The sequence below is a fragment of the Mustela nivalis genome (assembly GCF_964662115.1).
Source record: "Mustela nivalis genome assembly, chromosome: 4".
Taxonomy (NCBI): Eukaryota; Metazoa; Chordata; class Mammalia; order Carnivora; family Mustelidae; genus Mustela; species Mustela nivalis.
Genome location: NC_139023.1, coordinates 47,909,634 through 47,932,517, shown reverse-complemented (window position 1 = coordinate 47,932,517; position 22,884 = coordinate 47,909,634). Strand labels below are relative to the sequence as shown.

Here is a 22,884-nt window from a genome sequence, read left to right as displayed (position 1 = left end):
CAATGTATGAATCTTGGCGCGGGGGTGGGGGGGAACAGGGGATACAAACTTTCACATCATAGCACCTTCCGTTCTTAGTTTCCCTTTTCACTATCTTTGCCCCCCCAAGACTAAAGAGACACCCTAGCAGACCCATTTATTTATATTATTTAAAAATTTTTTTTAAGATTTTATATATTTATTTGACAGAGACAGAGATCACAAGTAGGCAGAGAGGCAGGCAGAGAGAGAGGGAGAAGCAGGCTCCCCGCTGAGCAGAGAGCCTGATGTGGGGCTTGATCCCAGGACCGTGATACCATGACCTGAGCTGAAAGCAGAGGCTTAACACACTGAGCCACCCAGGCGCCCCTAGAAGACCCATTTAATTTCCTTTCTGTCCATCAAGGGGAATTGGATTGATAAACTATTTTGTGGGACTTCAGAGACAAGAAACAAAGAAAGGAAATAGTAGAAGGGTCAATTACAGTTCACTGTAAAGGCAAAGGAATGCATTCAGCAGGGTGGTTGACAGCTCAGGCTCAGGTACAAAGGACTGTTTGGAACCCCACCTCTGCCACAGACACTGTGGGACCTACGTAAGTCACTCCACCTCTCTGGGCTTGGGTTTTCTCATCTATAAAATAAGATCATCATATTGTTTTGAGGATGAAATCAAGTGTTATTTGTGACGAGTATATAGCATAGCATGAAGACCTAAGTATCTAGTACATGTCCACTTAATAACAATGGCTAACGGCAGAAAAATAGTTAACCTACGAATGGATTAGACTACCTTATAAGGTAATGAGGGTCCTGCAACTAGAAGGATTCAAGTAAAGGAAAGGTTGCTTTCACTTAGGTTTCTAAGAAAGTTTTGGCATCGGTGAAGAGACTGGCTGCGATGAACTTTGACCCCAGGGGGTGGTCATGGGGGGCGGGGTTGTTCTGAGAGGAAGGAAGATGGTGAGCAGTGGAAGCAGGCATCTGGTTTGGGGCACAGAACCTGATGTGTGCCACCAAACCCGCCCACTGGACCCCACTTGGCCCCTGGAGGCTATTTTTACTCCTCTCATCTTACAGATCTGTTTTGTTAATCTCCTTATATTCGCTGTTTTGACTTCCCAGCCAGCTTGCTAATCAGTTTGCCTGTTTGACTCACAGGGTTTGCATTTGTCACTGAGACTTAAACACACACTTGTTTTGATTTCTTTTTGTAAAATTAGAAGCGTTTGATGTAATGACTCTACCTAGACACAGCTGGTAAAGTGAGAATAATGCTCAAGTTTGCACAGTTTAAACACAATGTAGACAATAATTAGAAATGCTATCTTTAGATGTTTAGGATAAGCTTTTTCTCAGAATTGCAGTGAATTTTTTCCGAGTGGGGCTTTTCAGTGCGTATATATACAGAAATACTAAAAACGTAAGAAAATAGAGCAAATCAGTGAGTGCTTTGGTCAACTTGAAAGACTGCAGGAAATAAACCAACTGATTTTAGATCTGGCATTTTTGACTGAATGCATAAAATCTTTACATTCTCCATAATTTTCACGACTGCCATATGATCTAATAATTTTAGGTGACAGATTGCAACTGATAAGTTGTTAGAATGCGCTAGGAGGAACGCTCAGCCTGTATCATTGGCCTGCAGCAAGGGAGGAGAGAGAAAATGGTGCAAATAATAAAGATAATCATCTTTACCAGGAAAATTACCACATGTTTATTTCAGGTAACAAAAAAATATATAGTTATACTACATGATGATCGTAGAAACCAATAACACAGGGTCTGCAAATGAATAGAAGTTACTTCTTTCTTTAAATTAAACTACAAGATAGCAGCTGGTTTGCATTTTTTTTAAAGCCAATTGTTTTAAATTTAATAGGCTATCACTAGCCTTGGCCAAGATCCAAAATATATTCCAGGGCTCACATAGATTCCAGAAAGTCAAACTTGTCAGTATTTACAAACTTTCCCTATTTAAAATAAAATCCCTCTCAGTCAAGAGGTGATCTGAAATGTAAGGTCGCGCATCTGTATCTATCATTTTAAATTGCCTTCATGCTGTATCAACTTGTTTTGTTTTGTTTTTGTGAGCAATCATAATATCGAGAGACAGGTCCTTCTTATTTTTTCTGCTTCTCATTCCTAATTAGATTCACTACTCAGCTCTCTATTGCATCTCTGATTTTCAATTTTTTTTCTCTGTTCAGAAAGACATGTGGGAAAAAAAGAATATATTAAAATAATGAATTAAGGGGAATCTTTTGGCTTCTTGACATCCTGACTGAGCCTGGTCTTGGTACCCTAAGTATTTATTAAGGAGGGAGGTTTTTCCAAATGGAGGCTTCCATTTGGAAGCCTTCCCATTCCATTGCTTCCATGAGAGCAAAGGGCAGACAGAGAAGGTACTAAAAGAGAGGACTCTTCTTTGTTTTTTTAAAGATTGTGTTTATTTGTTTGAGAGAGAGAGAGCGCGCACAGGCAGAGGGAGTGGGAGCAGCAGACCCCCACTGAGCAGGGAGACCAACATGGTGCTTAATCCTAGGCCCCAGGACCCCAGTGTCATGACCTGAGCCGAAGGCAGATGTTTCACCGACTGAGCCACCCAGGTGCCCCGAGCAAGGAATTTTTCAAAGAGAAGTGGAATACCAAGCCATCCAAAAGGCTGCAGCAAAGCGATGGGGGCAGGAGAGGCCCCATTATTTGGAGGAGCAGAAAACCAAGAGGGGAGAAGGCATGCTGTAATATTAAAGAAACAAGGAAGGTAACACCAATGAGCAGGTAACTGGTCTTTGAAATTCCTTAAAGAAGAGATTGACCCTCTTAGGTCACATGGTAAGTGCAAATGCTCCCATGGGACTAACGCATCCAAAGATTTACCCCAACACGTGAATGACTGACGCTGGAAAGCTTTTTTAGAATCCCCTGTCTTGGTGGGTGTTGGGGATTGAGGGCACAAGAGTCACAATGACGGGAAAATGTGTTTAGTTGAAGATCCCGGCGTGGTTGGAAGCTTCAGCTGGGATTGAGCTGAATGCCCCCAGGAGCCTCCTAGCTAGAGAGGCTTCTGGAACAGCTGTGTGAGGTGAGGAAGACGAGGGAGGGGGAGAGGAAGGTGGGCAGAGGTGGCATGGAAAGAGGAGTTAGGGATGAGAGATGCCTGGTTTAAAAAAGCCAATCCATTTCCAGAGACCTTAATTAAAAGAACGACACATGCTCATATGTAAAAATCCACACCTAAAGGCTCCCAGGTACAGAGCGGTCACCAGAAATGCAGTATGTGCAAACGAGCTTTCATTAAGAGACTGTCAGCTCTGTTTCATTTATCCAGACTGCTCTCCATTCTGCTGGCAACCGAGCTGGAAAAATAATGGAAGGACAGACACACTCGAAGAGGCAAACAAAGGTGGGAACGTCCCAGCTACAAAACAGAACAGATGATCAAGCAGCCAGGGAAGGGCCGAGATGAGATGGCATTCTTCTTAACAAACAACCACGGCCCCGCCCCCCAGCCCCAAACTCAGGAGTAGCTCAATAGTCTGCCTTTTCAAGGGAAGAAAATGAAACAAAATCAGAGGTAGGGTTCAGAGACAATGCTGCTGTTGGCCTATTTAAATCTATTCTCAACATTCCTGTACTGCTCGATTTTGTTTTGCTGTTCACCGTTTTAGAGTCTGCATGCCCAGGGACAGGCCCTCCCCAGTTCACATGTGAGGAGCCTAAACCCTTTTCTGGAATTCCGTCTCCCTCGTCAGGGTTTGGTTTAGACATAAGCATGTGATAATTCTGACCACTGACATGCGACAAGAACTAGGTTTCTTACTCTTACTTGTGCACATGTACACACATGCATGGACACAGGTGGGGAGAAACTTCCTTCTTGCCTTTGGACACAAATGTGAGAATAGGTGACTGATGTTGGAGCTGTGGCAGCTATCTTAGCAGCTTGAGGGAGTAGCTGACCCTGAGGTAGGCAGAGGAGAAAGATGGAAACCCAGATCCCTGATGACTTCTTGAGTAAACCGGCCCCAGAATACCCTACTTCTGAAGTTCTTGTTATGTAATATAATTCATTTTCCTATCGTTTAAATCTCTTAAAGTGTGAAATGTAGCTGAGCGTGCTGAGACTGATGCAAGGCTAGCTGGTGCAACAGGGGAGAGAATGCTGTGCACTTTCCCGAGGACTCTCAAAAAGACAAAAGACAGCCATAAGTAACTGCTGAAACTCCCTTTAATGTCTGTGGAACAGAGGAACCGCGCTGGGCTGGAACGGCAGGGGTGGGACAGTGTCACGTGTGTGTATGGGGCATTGTCAAGGTTACTCATGTGACAGGATCAACTCATTGGCCCCAATTCCATCTAATAACAGAAAACCTCCCGAGGTAGACTGCATGCACAGTTTGGGTTTTCATTCCATCTGACCTCCCTAGCCTGAACTGCACACTCACTGGGACTCACAGTAGTTTCCCTGCCCGTGATGGAATGTGGTGGAGTTTATTATAAGTGCTGCTTTCCCAAAGGTGATGGAATGGGCCCTAAAGACGTGCACCTGGCCGACAGCGCCTCAAAACCACCGCTTCTGTGGGGAGATATTTTTTTTTTCTTTTTATTATTATTGTATTAAATCTGGCTGTGATTTCCTTTGGTGGCTCTGGCAGGCTATGCAGTAGCGCTGAACATTTGCAGATAGTTAAGGCCTGGTGCCGCAGGAAAATTATTTCCGTGCCTGCTGGCTTGTGCGAACTCTGCAGCTGCAGAAGCCGCCTCCCTGGAGAGGAAGTCGAGGGGGCGGGGGTGGGGAGCCGGGAGAGGCTGAAGCACAGAGGGATGAATGGGGCTTTGGGGGCTAATGGTGTGTCCAGATCCCAGCTCCTGGGTCCGGGAGCAACAGAGCACTGACCCCGGCATGCCCCTCTTCCACTATGGGGGTGACGTCTGTGGAATGGGAAGCAAGCAGCTGGAAGCCCACCCGCCCCCAAGCTGGACCTTCTTGCCTATACTTCACTCTCTTTCAGGGTGAGAGAGTGCAAAATTTCCACCAGCAGAGCAAGGGCAAAGATGAAATGTGGCAGGGAAGTTTCCAGGTGGGCAGGTTCACAGGGTTCACACCTGGGAGTGTGCATCTGCTCTACACATCTGATATTTCGGATAAATTTGCCATTTTCCCACCTTGGGAGCCTCTCCTTTCCCTCAGGAGTGCCTCCTGTAGGAGTGATTCTGGTTCTCAAGGGTGTTTTGAGCTCTGGGATATGGTATCAGGCCTTTTTGGGGTAATGAACTGAGTCTTGCTCAAAGAAAGGCCTATTGTTTGACGAGTCTTCCGTTTTCTGCAGCTCTAGATGCCATCCAGAAGAGCTAATTTTATCCCTCAGGAAAGAACCTAGGAATGTCGACATCCCCTCCCTTCCTACCCTTGGTCCTTGGTTCCGCAGTCCCCCGAAACAAGCTGTAATGAAGTTATTTTGTTTCCCTCCCTCTTTCCACTATCGGGCCGTGTGCTCTGTGTCTCAAGATCCGGTACCTGGCAGCGCAGGGAGGCAGCCTTAACCCACTGCAGGAGGAGTGAAGGTTTCACGTGGCACAGGAAACTGGATGAGTTTCCTGCCCCAAGTGCTTATCTTGTCCCCACCCACCATGGCCACAGAAACCCCATAGGCAGCACAGGTTGAATGCAGAGAATCAGCGCTCCCAGGCTCTGGCTCTTATCTCAGAAATGAAAAAAATCAAAATACCACTGGAGTCCCCTTCCTCCCCTCTCCTCCCTCCCACCACTCCAGGTCGATTAATCCTTCGGAATTACAGGCTGGAAAACTCAGCTCAAGCAGTCCGCAAACGGGTCTCCACAGAGGCCGTGGATTTCAAACCGGAAACCCAACCTTCTGAGCCCGCTTAAGCCCTTCTCCACCTGCCAGTTGGTGGCATGACAGACAGGGCCGTGGGCAGGGTGCCAAGAACACCCACGCTGGGAGGTCCTCCGGGGCCCTGACATGATGGAGCGGAGCTGCGGGCCCTCTGGACCCATTATGTTCAATGCCACCTTTCTCTCCAGCGGCCTAACCATTACAAAGATGGGGGACCTGATTAAAAGCCCCATCCGTTTCATGCTCTCCCCATAATTTTGATCGACAACATTAAACGCTAATACAAAAATGTCTTATCTCTAATAAAACAAATGCTGACAGAAAGACGGATGCTGAAAACCAGCCATATGGCTGACACGATTCTGTGCCCGGCCGTGTTCACAGCAGCGCGTCTCCGGCAGAAAGAGATGACACCGAGAAGCTTGAGGACGCGCATTTAATAAATCAAACTGGGCTGGCATCATCAGGATATTCACAGTTTGCCAAAGGACCTGTGTCTCTTCTCACTTGCAGACTTGGAAGTGTGTGAGGAGAAAGCAGCTTCTGAGAGCTGCTCGGACGCTTAATTCTTTACCGTCCCCTGCACTGTAGACGTGTCACCACACGGGTCTCTTTCCTCTTCAGGTTTTCACTGCGCTCCTCATGCCGCCACCCTCTGGGGTCTCTTTGCTGTCCTCCGGGCTGGAGGCTTCGGCTGCGGCCTGGCTGGACTCAAAGGAGCCCAGGCAAGATGTGGGGACTTCCCCCTTGGAGGCCAGGCCCGGTGGGGCTGTCCCCAGCTCGTGCCTCTGAGTCTCCCCCAGACTTGCTCTTCTGACCCCTTCCGGTTCTGCTTCTGTCAGTTTCATTCTTTCCCCTCCAAGCCTGTTTATGCCTTCTTCCTCAGACGCTCCCCGGGGTGATGAAGGATGAAAGGGGTTGCACTGGTTCCCATGGCTCTGAGTAGTTGGGGAGCGGCCGGCCGGCCTTCCAGCATCTTCCGGTGCGATCCATGCCTCAGTAGCGGCCCGGCTTTCATCTCGTTCTGGCCTCTGGGCCTCCCCTGAAACAGACCCAGGACAGCATCAGACATCTGGTGGGGAGTCAGCCCTCGCTTCCTCTCTCTTCCCAACCTCAGGCGCACGTCACAGGGGCTCGGAGACAGAAACTGCTGCTGAAGGGACCCACGTTAGTAAAGAAAGCAGCCACCCTGGCGACTGCAGTGTCATTCACGGAGGGAAAGGGAGCCCATGGTGATGGACATCACCCATCCCTTCTGGGAGCCTGGTTATCTCCTGCTTCCCGCTCTAACTGTGCTTCTTCGTGCCCCTTAAGCATCTAAATTGAGGACAAAGGTTCTGTAGATTCTGCAGCTCAGGAAAGACCTGGGGTCTTTAGTCATGAAAAGAGGTGCTGACGGCCTTCCTGGTGGGAAAGAGAAGATCAATGTGGGAGCCATTTAGTATCCCCAACCTCCCACTCATTCTCCAACAGCTCCTCATTCTTCGATGCACACTGCTGATGTCTCCTCAGTGTTAGTAAAACGGTATATGCAAAAGAAGCTTAAGCCCCCCCACCCCTCTTAACTGAATCGTTCTACCCAGACCTCTTCTCTGAACAGCAGACATTTTCGAGCTCGACTGCCTCTGAGTCGAGGGAAAGACTCGGGATGGGAAAGAATGGGGTCCTGAGAACGGGCGCCTAGCCCTGATTTCCTACCTACTCATTGTGATCAGGAGAACACGTCTGGCCTCCTTTCCTCAGACACAAACTGAGGGGCAGGAGTCTCTGATGTCCCTTCCAGACCTAAGCCGCGGAGGCTCTGTACGATGGACACATGCCTGGGGAGCAACCTCTCAGCACCCGGCCGTGTGCATTCGACCACAGACTCTGAGGTTCCCTAAAGTCAAGATTTTCTTAGCTCTCAGGCCCGAGAATGGTGACATGCATGGAAGAGCCTCACAGGGCTGGTTTCAGAGGCCAGGGGCCGGGGAAACCGGGACCAGGGTAGAGTCCCACCGTGATCTGACTGGCTTCAGATACATGTAGACAGCTTCAACCTGACAGCTGGGACTTGGGCAAGCTGAGGGAGAACTCAGGACGATTAGAAGAAGTTGACCTGTCCTGACCATGCATTTTTCTGCTTAGAACCTTTCGCTGGAGCCTAGCTGCTTCTAGGATAAATTTTAATTCCTTTCACTCGGGTCTCTGACAAGGTTCTACCCAATCTGCTCCTGCTTCAGCCCACAGCCTCGTGTCCTATGGTTCTCTCATGTCTGTGTGTCCTTCTGTCCATACTATGCTAGCTTTCAGTCTCTGCAGGCACCTGTGGTTTCTCCCTCTTAAACTGAATCATACCAGCCAATTCTTTTTAGGTGCTTTTCTGTGCCGGGCTCAGTGCTTAGCATCGGACACGTTGATCTTTTTCTACAACGTAAGCGGGGGCCTCGCCTGACTTGTACACAGTGCTTGGCACATTCTAAGCATTCAAGAGTGTTTATAAAAAGTTCCTCACTTTCCTTTTTTTCTTTTGTTGGGAGTCTAACGTACTTAAAAGTGTGCTGACTGTTACGTCTACAACTCACTGAATTTCACACCGTGGACACACCCATGGAACCAGCAGCCAGGACAAGAAGCAGAATAACTAACCACTACAGACACTTCCCGGTCTATCTACTCCCCTGGACCCCTTCCTAGTCACTTTTCTGCCAAGAGTGAGACTGGCCTACTTCAGACACCAGAGATGAGTTTTGCCTGGTCTTTGGCGTTGGCATACCAGAATCATACTGGAAGTGCTGGTCTGTGTCTGTATCACTTTGTGTATATGAGATTGGTCCATGTTACTGTCTGTAAAGTGGGTTCATTTGAATGTGCCACGGCATTCAACAAATATTTAAGTATGGAATGGAGACAGGTAATTCACAAGGACATAAAAATGGTTGACAAACATGAGAAACGATGAGCTCATTCTAAAGATATCTACTGCAAAGAGATACAATTTTTCATCTACCAGACTGGCCAAAATGAAAAGGTTTGATAAAGCTCAGTGTTACTGAAGATGTGGGGTTAACAGATGCAATCATACATTACCGAAGAGAATAAAAATGAGCAAAACTCTTTGACAGGGCGTTTAGGAAATATCTACCCCAATCCTAAATATATTTACCCTTTGACTCAGTATTTTTATGATTAGGAATCAACCTATGGATATTAGCCCAAATACTTCAAGATGTATGCACCTAGAGGCTCACAATGACATTGCCTTTTAAAAAGGTTATTTATTTATTTATTTGAGAGAGAGAGAGAGAGACCGTGTGAGTGGAGGGAAGTGCACAGGAAAAGTTCAAGCCAACTCCCCACTGAACATGAGTCCAACATAGGACTTGATCTCAAGACCCATAAGATCATGACTTGAGCCAAAACCAAGAGTCGGATGCTTAACTGAGTGAGCCACCCAGGTGCCCCATGACATCGTTTGTTTTTTTTTTTTTTTTTTTTTTTAATAGGAGAAACCTGGAAAGAATCTGAGTGTCCATTGACAGGGGATTCTGTATATATTGTAAAGAGTTTTTGGAGGCATACATTAACACTTACAATTTTCCTCTAGGGAGCAAGCTGAGGGTCAGAGCAGAAAACAAGGATGGAGGAAGGCTTTAAATTTAATTTTATGCCTTTCTGTGTCATTTACATTTTCTTTTTTTTTCATTTACTTATTTTTTAAAGTAGGCTCCATGGCCAGCATGGAGCCCAACCTGGGACTTGAACTCAAGACCCTGATTTCAGGACCTGAGATCAAGAGTTGGATGTGTAAAGGATTAAGCCACACAGGTGCCCCTTCTGCATCAATTATATTTTACACATGTGTTTGTATTACTAGTTTAAAAAGATAAGATATGCAACCTTCAAGATTTTTTTTTTACCAATTACCATCTTGACTTTCCTTTTCTGCACTGAACTGTAGACCTAGGAGCCTATATCCACTGCTTCCCCTTCCCAGTGCTGACTCACAGCTCAGATCCTTCAGCCTGCTTTGTATCCTCTCCACCAGCAAGCAAGCTGCTGTCACCCGCTCCAGCACTCTTTCTTCAGTCCTCTCCTGCCACTCTGTAGCAGGTTTCTGATGGCCACATTCTCCTCTCAAGCTGTCTCTCCCTTTGGTTTCCAAAATGTTGTATTCTTCTATTTTGCCTCCACCCCAGTTCAGTGAGTATCCTGTATTAGTTTCTCATAGCTGCTGTAACAAATTACCACAAATTCCATAGCTTAAAAGAACACACATTTATTCTCTTATAGCTTTCCTGGGCCAGAACTGAAGTCACTTGCCCTTGGAAGCTCTAGGAGAAGATCCGTTCCCTGCCTCTTGCAGCTTCTGGTGGCTACTGACACTCCCTGGCTTGAAACAGTATCCCCCCATGTCTGCATGTGTGGTCACGCATGTGTGCCTCCCTCTTACAAGGAAACATGTGCTTCCACCTGGATAATCCAGAATACTCCCTCCATCTCAGAGTGGGTAAATCAATCACACCTGCAGATCTTTTTGCCCACAGAAGCTAACATTTACAGGTTCCAGGAATTAGTATCTGAAATCTCTGGGGCCATTATCAGCCTACTCTGCATGCCTTCTAGTTTCCTTTATCCATCTCAAATCTCCTTCTAGCCCCTCTGATTGCCACCCCCAACTATGTGCCATGCATTTCCCTTGTCTTCATTCACTTTCACTCACTGGCCAACTCATGACCTTAATTCTGGACCATGAGTACCGCTTTCCATTCTATATCCATGGCTCTGACCCCTTTCTGTTGGATACACACAACCAGGCTTCCTGCTGCCGGCTGGATTCCTCTACCTGAATGAAACAGTATCCCCCACTGTCCCCAAATCTCTAGCTGTCCTGATGCCTGCCACATCATACCTTGAAGCCACCTACATTGGTGTACTTCTTACCCATCAACCGCCAAGTATCACTTATATCGCTCAATCCTGTTGAACCGAATGTATCCTCTCCTCATCCATGTGTGGATCGATTCATGTGTGAAAGCCCTAATTTTCAATGTGATGATATTAGGTGGTGGGGCCTTTGGGAGATGATTCAGTTTAAATGCGGCCATGAGGGTGAAGGCCCTATGATGATGGGATTAGTGCCCTTTAAGAGGAGGAAGAGACACCAGAGTTCTTGTTCTCTCCCCCACTCCCCCCCCCCCCGCCCTCTCTCTGTCTGTCTCTGTCTCTGCCACTGAGGACACAGAAAGAAAGCAGTTGTCTGCGTCAGAAAGAGGTTCCTCTGAACCTGCCAGCACCTTGATCTTGGACATCCTAGCTTCTAGAACTGTGAGAAATAAATATTTATCGTTTGAGGCACTTTCCTGATAGTATTTTGTTATAGAAGCTTCAGCTGATTAAAACACTCATAGTTCCTTGTATCTGCCTCTTCCTCTCCTTTCCCAAGGCAGACACTCTGTAGTCATGGCTTGATTTCTAAGGCTTCCCTATATAAATCACTAGGTACATTTCCCCAAAATTTCAGCTGGATTTGACTTGCCATCGCCTCAGCCAATGAACAAGCAAGCATTCGGAGAGCAAGTGCAAACCACTCCTGATAGTTCATAAACCCACATCCTGGCAGGCAATAGCTATGTGGTGACTATTTATAAGAGTTATATGAATTTTTAAGGATTATTTATAACATTTAGAAAGACTGGGTATTCAAAAGTGCATACATCTAACTACATGCAGCCTAAAAAGTCGAAAGATGTAAAAAGTTTGAATTAAAATGCAGCTCAGAATTTCTACGACACGAAACAATATTACTCTATATGTGTTCCATTTTAACTGTGAGATGGTGCATAAAGGTATTTGTTAATAAGAATAGTATATGGGGGTACCTGGGTGGCTCAGTTAGCTAAACGTCTGCCTTCAGCTCAGGTCATGATCCTGGAGTCCTGGGATCCAGCCCCACATCTGGCTCCCTGCTCAGTGGAGAGTCCAGTCTCCCTCTCCCTCTCCTTTTGGCCCTCCCCCTGCTCCTTCTCTCCCTCTCAAATAAAAAAATAAAATGAAAGATGAAAATGGATAAGATGAAAAAATGAAATGTTAGTGAGCTTAGACGCACCAGAAGTCTGAAATGAGACTGAGATGAAGGGATGCAGGAAGAGATAGTGGTAGACAAGTCGTGGATGTCATGGCACACTGTAATCATGGGGGGGCCCGACTCAACCTTGACCACTGTCCCCATACCCCAGGCTCCGCACCTCTAGTTTCTCCCATACAAATCTGCCTCCCACATTTAAACAAAAACCAAAAAAACAAAACCATTTTCTTTCTCTTTTGCCTTTCTGATGTCCACAGACAAAGTCCTAGGGACTGAAGTTTGACCAAATCTACCTCATCCTTTCTAAAACCTGTATGTCGATACGGATGGCTATGTATTACCGTCCTAAGAACCCACTGATCTCAGGAAGTACTGTACCTGAAAATGAGGCCTTGACTTGTGTTTGCAATGAAATTCATGAATATATAAACGAGTGGATGAAGTCAGCCTGGATTTTTTTTTTTTAAGATTTTATTTATTTATTTGACAGAGAGAAATCACAAGTAGATGGAGAGGCAGGCAGAGAGAGAGAGAGGGAAGCAGGCTCCCCGCTGAGCAGAGAGCCCGACGCGGGACTCGATCCCAGGACCCCGAGATCATGACCCGAGCCGAAGGCAGCGGCTTAACCCACTGAGCCACCCAGGTGCCCCCAGCCTGGATTTTTGAGAAAACAACTATTTGGATCGGTCTGGACAGGATAATGTACGTTCATACCTAACAGGTTTCTTTGCTTTTAGTCTCTAATCAGATGGCCTGGAGAGGGACCGTGCCTCAAGTTTTGCTACTCAAGGTGGGATCTGTGGAGATTGGTGGCACCATTGACTGGGAGCCTGTTAGACGTGTTGGATCTCGGGCCCTGCCCCTCACCTACTGGTTCAGGGCCTACCTTTTAACTTGTTAAAAGAAGCACCTGAGTTGTAAGAAGCACTGTGAGCTTTAACACAAATCTGACTGTGCCTTTCCCCAGCTATAAACCCTTCAAAGGCTGCTATGGTCTTGGGATATAACCCGAGCGCTTGGTCTGACATTCAAGACCTTCAATGACTCAACCTCCATCTGCCTATCCACTTGACATCCCAACCCTTGCCCTCATATCCCTACACCTAACCCTTTGTGGCATTCCAGCCCTGTCCTCTGAGCCTTTGCTTATGAGGTCAACGATGCTGCCATGGCTATGGTTTCTGTCCATATCCAGAAAGCCAACGTCAATAGTCAGCTTGACCTCCATCTCCACTACAAAGCCTGTTCCATGAAATCCAGACAAAAAGTAATCTCCACAGTGCCCTAATCTCCACAAAGCTGTGTCTAGACTCAAAAGGGAACTTTGTCCTTTCTTTGAACTTTTTTTACCCTTAAGTTGTTACTTATGTATAATTAGCTTATAAAAGTCACCTGAAGAATGAAATCTTACCTGATAAACTTCACCAATATTCTATAATGGGGAGTCAATAAATAGCTTATTAAATGCTTGGATCTATGGACATATATATGAATACATGAACAAATGAGTCTATTAGTACATATATGTAAATCCCATGCATCAAGAAATGAAAGCAATCCTTGAATTCATTCTAGGCTGTCCTCAGGTGGCTACCCTAAAAGTTCTTAAAAGGGCACTTCTGGGGAAAAAAAAAAGATTTCTAACTCACACAAAGAGCAACATCTGAGGTAGCTCAGCGAAGCAATTACATCAGTTTCATACTAACAAAAGAAAATTTTTATGGTAGTTGTACCGGGGATATGAGAAACACTGAGTCAAAATGAGCCAGTTTCCAGCACAGGGTAAGAAGCTTTATTCAAAAGGAGTAAATTATGGTCCTTTCTGCAGTTAAATTTTTCACCAACGTGAGATGAATAAACTCCTTCTGGAAATTACTCTTATGAAATTACTTCTTCCAGGACACTTAATAGTATATTCTGATGCCCCTGAAAAATTAATTAACCTTACCTGTAACAACCTAACCCCTAAACCATTTGCGGTGTTTTTACCGAGGGTCAGGTTAATCTTCTCTACCTTAATTTACATCTAAGTGAGGGTGGTCTAAATTACACTGGGGCCTTTTGGTCGCTGGTACTTTGCCTTGTGCCATTTCTTTAGATGACATTCTGCTCGTGTCCAAACACATGAATCTTTTTTAAAATGGCAAACCTCTGAGATTACCAGGGAGAACTCTGCAACCTTTTTTAGAGGAAGCAGGCGGGGAGCAACACTGCTGCTATCCTTAGAGGTCAAAACACAGCAGCAAGTGGGGGATGGGCAAGGCTGTAGTTCTATTGTTTGGCCCTATCGGGCATTTATTTTTTTCTGAGAAAGTCTGGATTTTTGGAGCCTGGGAAACATGAAGATACAGGGGCCAGGCTCCATGTGGGATTAGATTATGGGTCAACCGCAAGATTTACCAATCCTCTCCTCTGGTTATCCAAAAGGTATCTAAAAAGTATACTCAAGTCATTATCAGGAGACAAAGACAAGGGGCTGAAAATGTCACGACTGTTGATCTGCTAGGGCCTCTGCTACTTACTGGGGGAAAACTCTTCCTTTAACTCTATGATTCTGGAGTGTTAACTCTTGAGCCGCGAGAGTGTGTGTTCTCCTTTGAGCAGACCCAGAGCACTGCCATTCCCATAAAAGAAGGATTTTGAGCTCAGCATGGGAAAATATTATTAGAAGATAATAGTGATTATTCTGTGCTGTTTTACAAACACAATTAGTGTCATTAATACGTAATAATAACAAAACACATATCAATAATGATGAGGCAATCAGCCGATACAAACGCATTATGACACAAATAGTACAGAAAGCAGAAATATTTTCTCGAAAAGATGAAGAAAAAGTAGCTTTTTGTAGAAAGACTGTTAGTGTCCTAAAAATGTGTCACCCTCCCACTTTGGCCCAAAGGGGACATTCGTCTTCTTTTGTTAACCGATCTCTGATGGGCTTTGTCCTTCCAAGTGTGAGCTTCTTTCAGTCGGAATTAATCAGAGACCCGGCAGTGATGAGACCATCCCAGCCGCTGCCAGCCGCTCCACAAATGCTTCCTTGTTCCCACCCGCACTGGCGAAGGATGGGGTTGGAACAATGAGAGCTAATGATGGAACTCTGGAAGCTATCATTTTGAATCAGGCCATTACTTATGCTACCCTCGTGAAAATCAAGCCCAGCTTATGTTCCATTTCAGCTTAGGGGGCCCTGGGTCCACCCAGGGGCTAAATAAGCCCAGAGAAGACAGAGGGCTTCAGGTCTCCACGTAGACACTGGATGCTGGCACGGGATGGCCATCAGCCAATGCATGTTCCAGCCATGCGTGTTGGGGGGAGGCACAGCATGTCACAGGCCCGGTTTGCAAAGAGCCCCATGCTGCTGGCTGGAAAGACCCAGCCTTGCCTTCTGGCCAGTGTGAAACCCACCAGAATCAGGTGCTCTCTCTTAAGAATTCTCCCTGCATAAGCGTGGGGATCCTCTCTGTGGAAATCCCAGACCTGTCCTATTCTTACCGTTCTATGTACTAGTGTGAAGGATTGAGACAAATTTCAAAGCACAGCTGTACAGATGCACGAGCAAGCCTTGCTGAGCCCACCTCAGATCTGCAGAACTGCTCATTGGATCCCAGGACTCATGATAAATAATACATAGTAGTTGTTTCAGTTCTAAGTTTTGGGGTGGTTTGTTACACAATGGTAGCAACTGATTCAACTAGTTAGTACAGTCTGATACAAGCACAGTTGTTAGGTCAGATAATCATCAGGTTAGAAAGATAGGGTAGCAGTGTTGTGATTTTAAGTGGAAAACAGTTGGGAGCCATTAGAAATTTCTGCTTAGGTACACACATGTTGGACAGCAGTGCTCCAGAAGCTTTATACTACAGCAGCAAGGGGAAGATGAGAATGAAGTAGGGGGAGTCTAGAAGACAGGGAAACTGGAACAGAAGCCGTGCTGAGGAAGTAAAGAGGGCTGAACCAAAGCCAGAGGTGGTAGGATTGGAGGTGTGAGGAACTCTGAAGAAAGAGTGGCTACAGCCCAGATATGGATGGGGAAGGAAAGCTGACAGTGATCAAGGCTGAGTCCAGATGTAGCTGGGTAGCTGAGAGAGTGACCAAAAAGGGAGGAGGCATATAGAGTTGGCGATGTCATACTTGAGAAGTCCACAGAATGTTTAGGTGGTAAAGTTTGCACTTTGAGAAATCAGGGACTGTAGCTCTGCAGATGGTAGCCAGTGGGGGGAAAATATTTCAAGAATATTTTCATAGAGGTGATAGTTGCAGGTGTGACTCAGAGCAAGAGAAGATGGAGAGAGAATATGGAAACCAAGGAAAGAACCTTGGCACCTGCATGCTGGGTATATTAGTTACATACTGCTGTGCCACAAATTGTCCCAAAACTTAGCACCTGGAGACTCAGGAGCCTGGGAGCATTTTATCTGGGCGGTTCTCACTAGTGGTCACTCATGGAACTGTCATCAGATGTTAACCAGGGCTGCTGTCATCTGTAGGCTTGACTGGGGCTGGAGAATCTACTTCCAAGATGGTGCACCCAAATGGCTGGAGGCTAGAAGGCCTCTGTTCCAAACTGCATGAACAACATGTGGGACCTCTTGGATATCCTCAAGACGTGGAGGCTGGCCAGCTTCCTCCAGAGAGAATGACCCAAGACAGAGAGAGCAAGAAAGACCCCATGTATCTTTTCTGACCTATCCTAGGAAGCCATATACTATCACCTGTGCTGTATTCTATTAGTCACATAGATGAACCCTGTTATGATGTGGAGAGGAATCTATAAGGGTAGGAATACCAGGAAGTGGGGATCATTTGGGGTCATATTGGAAGCTGGCAATCACATTGAGGGTAGAAAAAGAAGAAAAAACTTAGAAAGATAGGAGGGATAGTTTAGTTGGGGAAACAGGACTATTGCATGGGGAGACAGTTGCCTCTCACACTTGTGGGCTCCTCTGGCACCCTAAACGGGCCTCTGAACTCCTTCAAAACACTCTGTCTCCAGAAAGTATGCTGGCAGAGAAGCTTTTATTCTCTTTTCAGCTGACTCCCAGACCACTTCCCCTGTGCCCAGCAGTGTGCCGTGATCTCCCTGAGGTTAGCACCATCATCTCGCCAGTTTATAGGTAATGGGAAAGGCAGAAGTTACTAGTCCAAATTCTCAGAGCAAACACAATATGGGGGTGGACTATGAGCCTGAGCTTCTCAAATCCTGAGCCCTTTCTCTTAACCTCTGTGTCACTGTGTCACTGCGTTCTTCAGCTGGAAGCTCCAAACAACACAAACCCATATAAGCAACAAGACGAAATGCAAGGGATGACCCCATAGTGTCCCAGAAGCTACCGGGAGGGGAAGAATGAATATCCATTGAGCCCTGGCTCTGTGCCAGGCACAGGTCAGGCAGAGACAGACAGAGAAATCAAGGTGTGCTTACCGTCCTCGCAATTTGCTTTGTTCTCAGTGGGCTGCTCGATGAACTTCAGCAGTGGGGATCTTGATCTCTGTATGGTGGGGAGAGCAGGGTCACTGAATAGTATGGTGTCCTTGCCCCCTGTCATAGAAAAGGGGAAAACGGACATATTATGTCACTAGAGGAGTTGTGGTTATGTTCACCCCACACAATGGACAGGCTATTGGGTGACAAAGGCACTTTCTCTAATTACAGGTAACACTGTGGAAGGGCAATGGCCAGCCCGTCCCTTCTATAGTGTGAGGACCAGGCAGTGGGGTCCAGGGCCAGTCTGTGAGTCTGTTCAGGACAAAGGCACCCACAAATGCCACCATGAAGGAGCAGCCTGGTGTCCTGGGCAAAAACCAAATGGCTTTGATCTGGGTGAGACTGTAACAGTCATAACCACAGGAGAGGGCTGAGGAGTGTGGGCTTTGGAGCCACACTATGGGGTCTGTGTCCTGGACTCCATCCCTTGTTAGCTGGCTGACCTCAGGCAAGTCACTCAGCCTCAGAGCCGTCATCGGTAAGATGAGGAAGAAGGACAGCACCCACCTCACTGGGAGGTGGTGGTGAAATGAACTGATTCATGTAAAGCCCTTAAGCATTTCACCAGTGCTCAATAAATGTCCTATACTGAAAGTATTATCTTATGGTGTAGACAGCACTGCCATATATGCTACCTTTGATTTAATTCAATGTGGTCATTTGGACTGAGTCATAAGGTGGGTAGTACCAGGTCCCCCAAATTGTCACAGCTAAACTTGCACTTAGAACATATAGTCCCATACCAACCAAACCGTTGTATCTATTTGTATGAACTCCCCCAATGGATGGAGAGGCTGAGGGAAAGAAGAACATTACAGCTCTATTGTGGAGGCCATGGAAAGTTCCAGAAATCTGGAGCAGGAAGTGTAGCTCTGAAATGTCAGCATCGTGAACACCGACAATTGGACACAAAATATGCAGACATAAAGGGAGTCTGTCCAGTGGTCAGGAGAGCACAAAAAGCAGGATTTGACCCCATACTTCTGTCTATGAGACTTTGGAATTCCTTCGGTGGGAACTGCAGTGCCCAAAATGAAAACCCCAGGGCTGTGGGCCTAGCCTATGCTCTAGCCTTAGCCATCTAACTTTGAGAAAGACCTTTTCTAAAGCCAAGCCTCTAATCTCTCTAGGGCTCAGATCAGGGGCCCCAAAGCTCTGTGGTTTTACTTGGTTTCAGGTTCAGTGGACACAGAATGGTATTTCTGTAAAGACGTTCCCACCTTTAGAGAACCAGGTAAACCTTGGACTATACCTCTGAGCCCTTGGTTTGTTCACAATACCATTTTCCTATTAGGGAGCTTCAATTCCAAGACTGTGGGAGAGAGTTTGGCATAGAGTAGGTGCTTAATAAATAGCTGGTAAGGATCTGAATACATGGGTGATGGATTCTTGGGGCTCATGATGTCATGTTGGGCACAGGTGCTCGGGGCTGCCTCTGGCAGATGGACTATGTTGTTAGCAGCAACAGCACTCTGAGTTCTGCTGAGGGTCATCCCCGAAGAACAGGCATCTGAAAGGAGCCAATCTGAAAGCTTGCCACCAGCATGACTATTGTCTCATGTGGGAAAAAACCCCCAAGTCTTCAGAGTCATAGTCTGGAGGAGTGTCCCAAAGAGAACTGTCCATCTACAGGTTGGGATATTGTTAAGAGGGTCTCAGAAAGAAAGAAACACAATTGGGTATTCCTCTGTACTGTGAAGATACAATCTGGAAATGCTCTGAGGGACTAATGGTTCCTATGAACCCAGAACAGACACCTCTTCGTAGACTTCCTTTGTTTCTCTTGACCAAGGCAACAGCTACTGTCCTCAAGTCAGGAGAGACTGCATTTTTTGAGCCATCTTTCTCTAGCAGGTAGACTGGTTGTTCTTGCATGAAGAGGCACACTCTGCCCCTCTGTGTCCCAACCAGCCTTCCAAGTCCCTTGTGGCCTCGTGGCTGAAGAATCAGAATTACAGGAAGAGCAGGGAGCTGGCCTCAGGCAAGGGACTAAGGTGGTCTGAAGGAGGCCCTTAGCCCCTCCGGTCACAAGAAATTCTCTAGCCCCTCCAGCCACAGAGCACCGTCTGTCCCATAATAGCTCCGCAAAAATGCTGGAGCAACATGAAACCTCCAAGCAATAGTGAAGGAAGCCAGAGTCATGACTTGTCCTTGGCCAATCGAGGTGGGGGTCGGGGAGCAGCCGAACACTTCCTGAAATTCCTGCCTAGAGATATCTAACCTGAATCCGAAGATAAAATGGCAAGATTTGGTCATTCTTGCAAAGTGTGTGTTGAAAGATTCAAAGGCCTCCTTGGAAGCCTGTCCTATTGTTTCTAAGTCTGGATTCCATCTATGCTGATGAATGTGAGCTCTAATCTGATAGTCGGCTGTCTTGCAGTTTCATTCTGATGCCTCGCCCTGGAGGAGGTGGCGTGGGGTGAGGTGACCCACAAAGAGTCAAGCAGCAGCCGGCAGCCAGGCAGAAAGCCACACAGGCAGGCCCCTTGCTTGCGGGGCACATGAGTGTCTGGAAACTTTCCTGATTCCCTGGGACACAGCATCCCTCCTCCCCTTCTCCCAAATGTACCAACTACTTTCAAAATGCACATTTTCCTCCTCAGGCTGATGCTTCGAGTGGAGAAGAGAGAATTAAAATGAAAAACTGAAAGAGCCAGGTTCGGCACTTGCCAGGTTTTTTTTTTTGTTGTTTTTGTTTTTTTTTTTTCTGGCTTTCAGTGTTTCTTTTTAGAGCAGGAGCACATCCAGGAAACCTCCCCTTGGAGCGCCCAGGCACCACTCTCCCTACAAAGGCTGGCAAAGGGCTCGGGGACTGAGGCCGATGTGTGGAGGGGGCGTCATTTCCTCCCGGGAGACCACGTCAGTTGCCCCCCACCCACCCAACCTTTCTCAAAGGAGCCCCATGCCTTCCCACCTCTTGGGAAGGCTCTGCTCTCCAGATGATTTCTCCACGCAGACTGTGGCATTTGTCAGACTTGCCTACTTCCCAGCAAGATCACAAATTTTCCCCAACTCTATTGAACAACATCAAGAACTACATATTCGTTGGCTGAGAGAGTGAGGAGGGAGGGGGAAAAAAGACTCAAAGAATACTCATTGCATGCTCAAAGTCCAATAGCAGTTCTGTCTCAGAGTAAGGTAGAATTCACCACTGCCCTTTGGAGTGTCAGAGGAGACTGTTTTGGCTTCTGAATCCTTCTTCTCCAGTTCCCAGCTGATCTATCCCTCCCACACCCCTGCCCAATTCCTCTCTTCTCTGAACTATGGATCCCCAGCACAGGTGGGAAAACACCCGAGTTCTAATATCTACCTCTGCATCCTTTTGGTATCCTCCCATGTCCTAAACCTTTGTTTTTTTTTTCCATCTGAAATGAGGGGATTGGACTAGATCAGGGAGGGGGGAATGTTTTCTCTCACACATCAACTCTAACCAGGCAGAGGCTTCCTGGACAGCCAGTGTGGACGTCTGTTCTGAGGGCCACATGTGAAGGCAGCATGCAAGAGCCATGGGATGGATTAGTAATGTCTGCCACTGGCGTGGGAATGGGTGTTTCATAATATACACCAAGTATTTACCATACTTGAACTCTTTGCTCTCAACTCTCCCTGCAGGTCTGATGTTTGATGACTCTTCGCCTTCTCCATTTACACCCCAACACCTTTATCACTCAGCACTTAATTATATATCATTCTGTACTTTCTTCTCACTACTAGATGTGTATGCATCTTGCTTCCCTAAAGGGACTATGGATTCTTGGAGAGGGCGTGACTAGAATGCCTGATACAGAAATGAATTCACAAAGTCGATGCTCGAAAATGTATCAACACATTGATGGACTGATTTATTGAAGAAGATACCGATCCTTTCAGATGCTAGTAAATAAGAGTGAGCTAACAACTCTCTGAAACTACTGGGACTCAGTCCCTGCCAGGTGGCTGAAACGCTGACAAGGCTTCTACCTGGGGAGAGGAAGAGGAAGAGGAAAAATGTGGAAGAGAAAGAGAAAGAGATGGAGAAGAAGAAAGGACGAGGAGGAAGTGGAGGTGGAGGAGGAGGAAGTGGAGGTGGAGGAGGAAGAAGGGGAGGGAGGGAGAGAGTAGGAAGAGAACACACTGACCCTTGCCCCACTCTTTGGTAGATAAAATGGGGTCCACAAAACAATGAGTGTGTGGAAGTGGCTGATTGGATTGATACTGCAAGGGGCCCTTCCCTTAGTATTTCTCACCGTAGTTTAAAAATGATCACAAGGCAGTGTCTCCTTGAGAAACCTTCACAATAGCAGCAAAGCAATGCTTTTTCCTTTACATCAGCTGTCCCAGATCTGTACCACCCTTGTCCTGTACTCCCACTCTGTGTCTGCAAAGAGGCCAGATACTAGAACATGGTCATAAAATCCATTTAGCCGGGTCCCTCAAAGCTCATTTTACCATTGAATATTTACTTGGTACTAATTGAATTCTCCATTTCAATGGACTGTTCTAATCAGAAAAGTGCAATGATACATAGAGAATGCATTTCTATTTATTTACATGCAGGGATGATATTAATGCACTGCTGATATTAGCCACAAACACAGATATTTGAAATAGAACATACTCCCGAATCCTACTGAAACATTGTAGCTCAGGCCTTCAGGCAGCAAAAAGGAGGAAAGAAAGAATTGTTAATGCATAATAGCCATTCCATCCCGGAACAAATAACACCGGAGACAGAAAATTCTCAGCATCCTTCGACTCACTCAACTTCCATCTTTTTTACATAAATTGTAGAAATAAAACATCGTGAAATTTCACTAAGTCATTTGGAGGGAAAAAAAAAAAAATCAAAACTCCAGTCCGTGCCCAGAAATAGCAATCTGACTGCACAAATAAACGATAAATTTGCCTGACTGTGTTGAAATTCAATGCAGCCAAAGAAAGGCCTTCAAAGAAGATAAGGTTTAAACGGCATCAAAAGGTTCTTGTGCAAAATGGATCATTCAAATCCCCAGAATGGCACTTGCCACTAATTAGTTCTGTTAGGTCTTTTGACATCAAGTTCAAGGAATCTGCTAAAACTTCCAATTTATGAAATGCTCTTGCAGGCAACCTAAGGTTGCCTCTTCAGATTACATTACAGGAACGGGTTGTTGTCCACGTCCCTGTGGCAATTTTCATTTCTCGAACATTACGGGGCAGCAACCGATACAATTCAAGGGTAGAGAAGGCTGGTTTGTGCAGAAAGGTTAAGTAACTAAAAATATATGTACAATGTTGCTTCCAGGGAAAAAGGAGGGGGTGGAAAAATGATAAATACAAGTTTCTGGAGAAAAAGAAAAGGGGAATAGCTGATGGGGGTCTCACAGAGGGGTTATTTTACCAAGACAAACAGGATAAATATAGCTAATTAAAGTGAAACATCAGAGTTTCCTTGCAATGTGTACAATTGCGGGGAAAAAAAATCTCCCAAGGAAATTTTGATTTTCAAGTTGCATAAAATGGGA

The 22,884-nt window shown here is 46.1% G+C and overlaps 1 protein-coding gene across 3 annotated transcripts in view; it reads right to left on the bottom strand.

Annotated features, from left to right (window-relative positions):
• Nucleotides 1-6,265: 6,265 nt before the first annotated feature.
• The window catches only part of CCDC149 (coiled-coil domain containing 149), a 98,163-nt gene continuing 81,544 nt past the window's right edge, over nucleotides 6,266-22,884 (bottom strand). For 2 of the 3 annotated variants that reach the window (XM_082728045.1, XM_082728044.1), the window contains 3 exons: nucleotides 21,999-22,031; nucleotides 17,339-17,455; nucleotides 6,266-6,885 (listed from right to left, as the gene is read on the bottom strand). In XM_082728045.1, the coding sequence (XP_082584171.1) occupies nucleotides 6,464-6,885; nucleotides 17,339-17,455; nucleotides 21,999-22,031 (572 nt within the window). In that variant the 3' untranslated portion in view covers nucleotides 6,266-6,463. The remainder of the gene's footprint in view (nucleotides 6,886-17,338; nucleotides 17,456-21,998; nucleotides 22,032-22,884) is intronic. The other variant, XM_082728046.1, reaches the window with a different exon arrangement.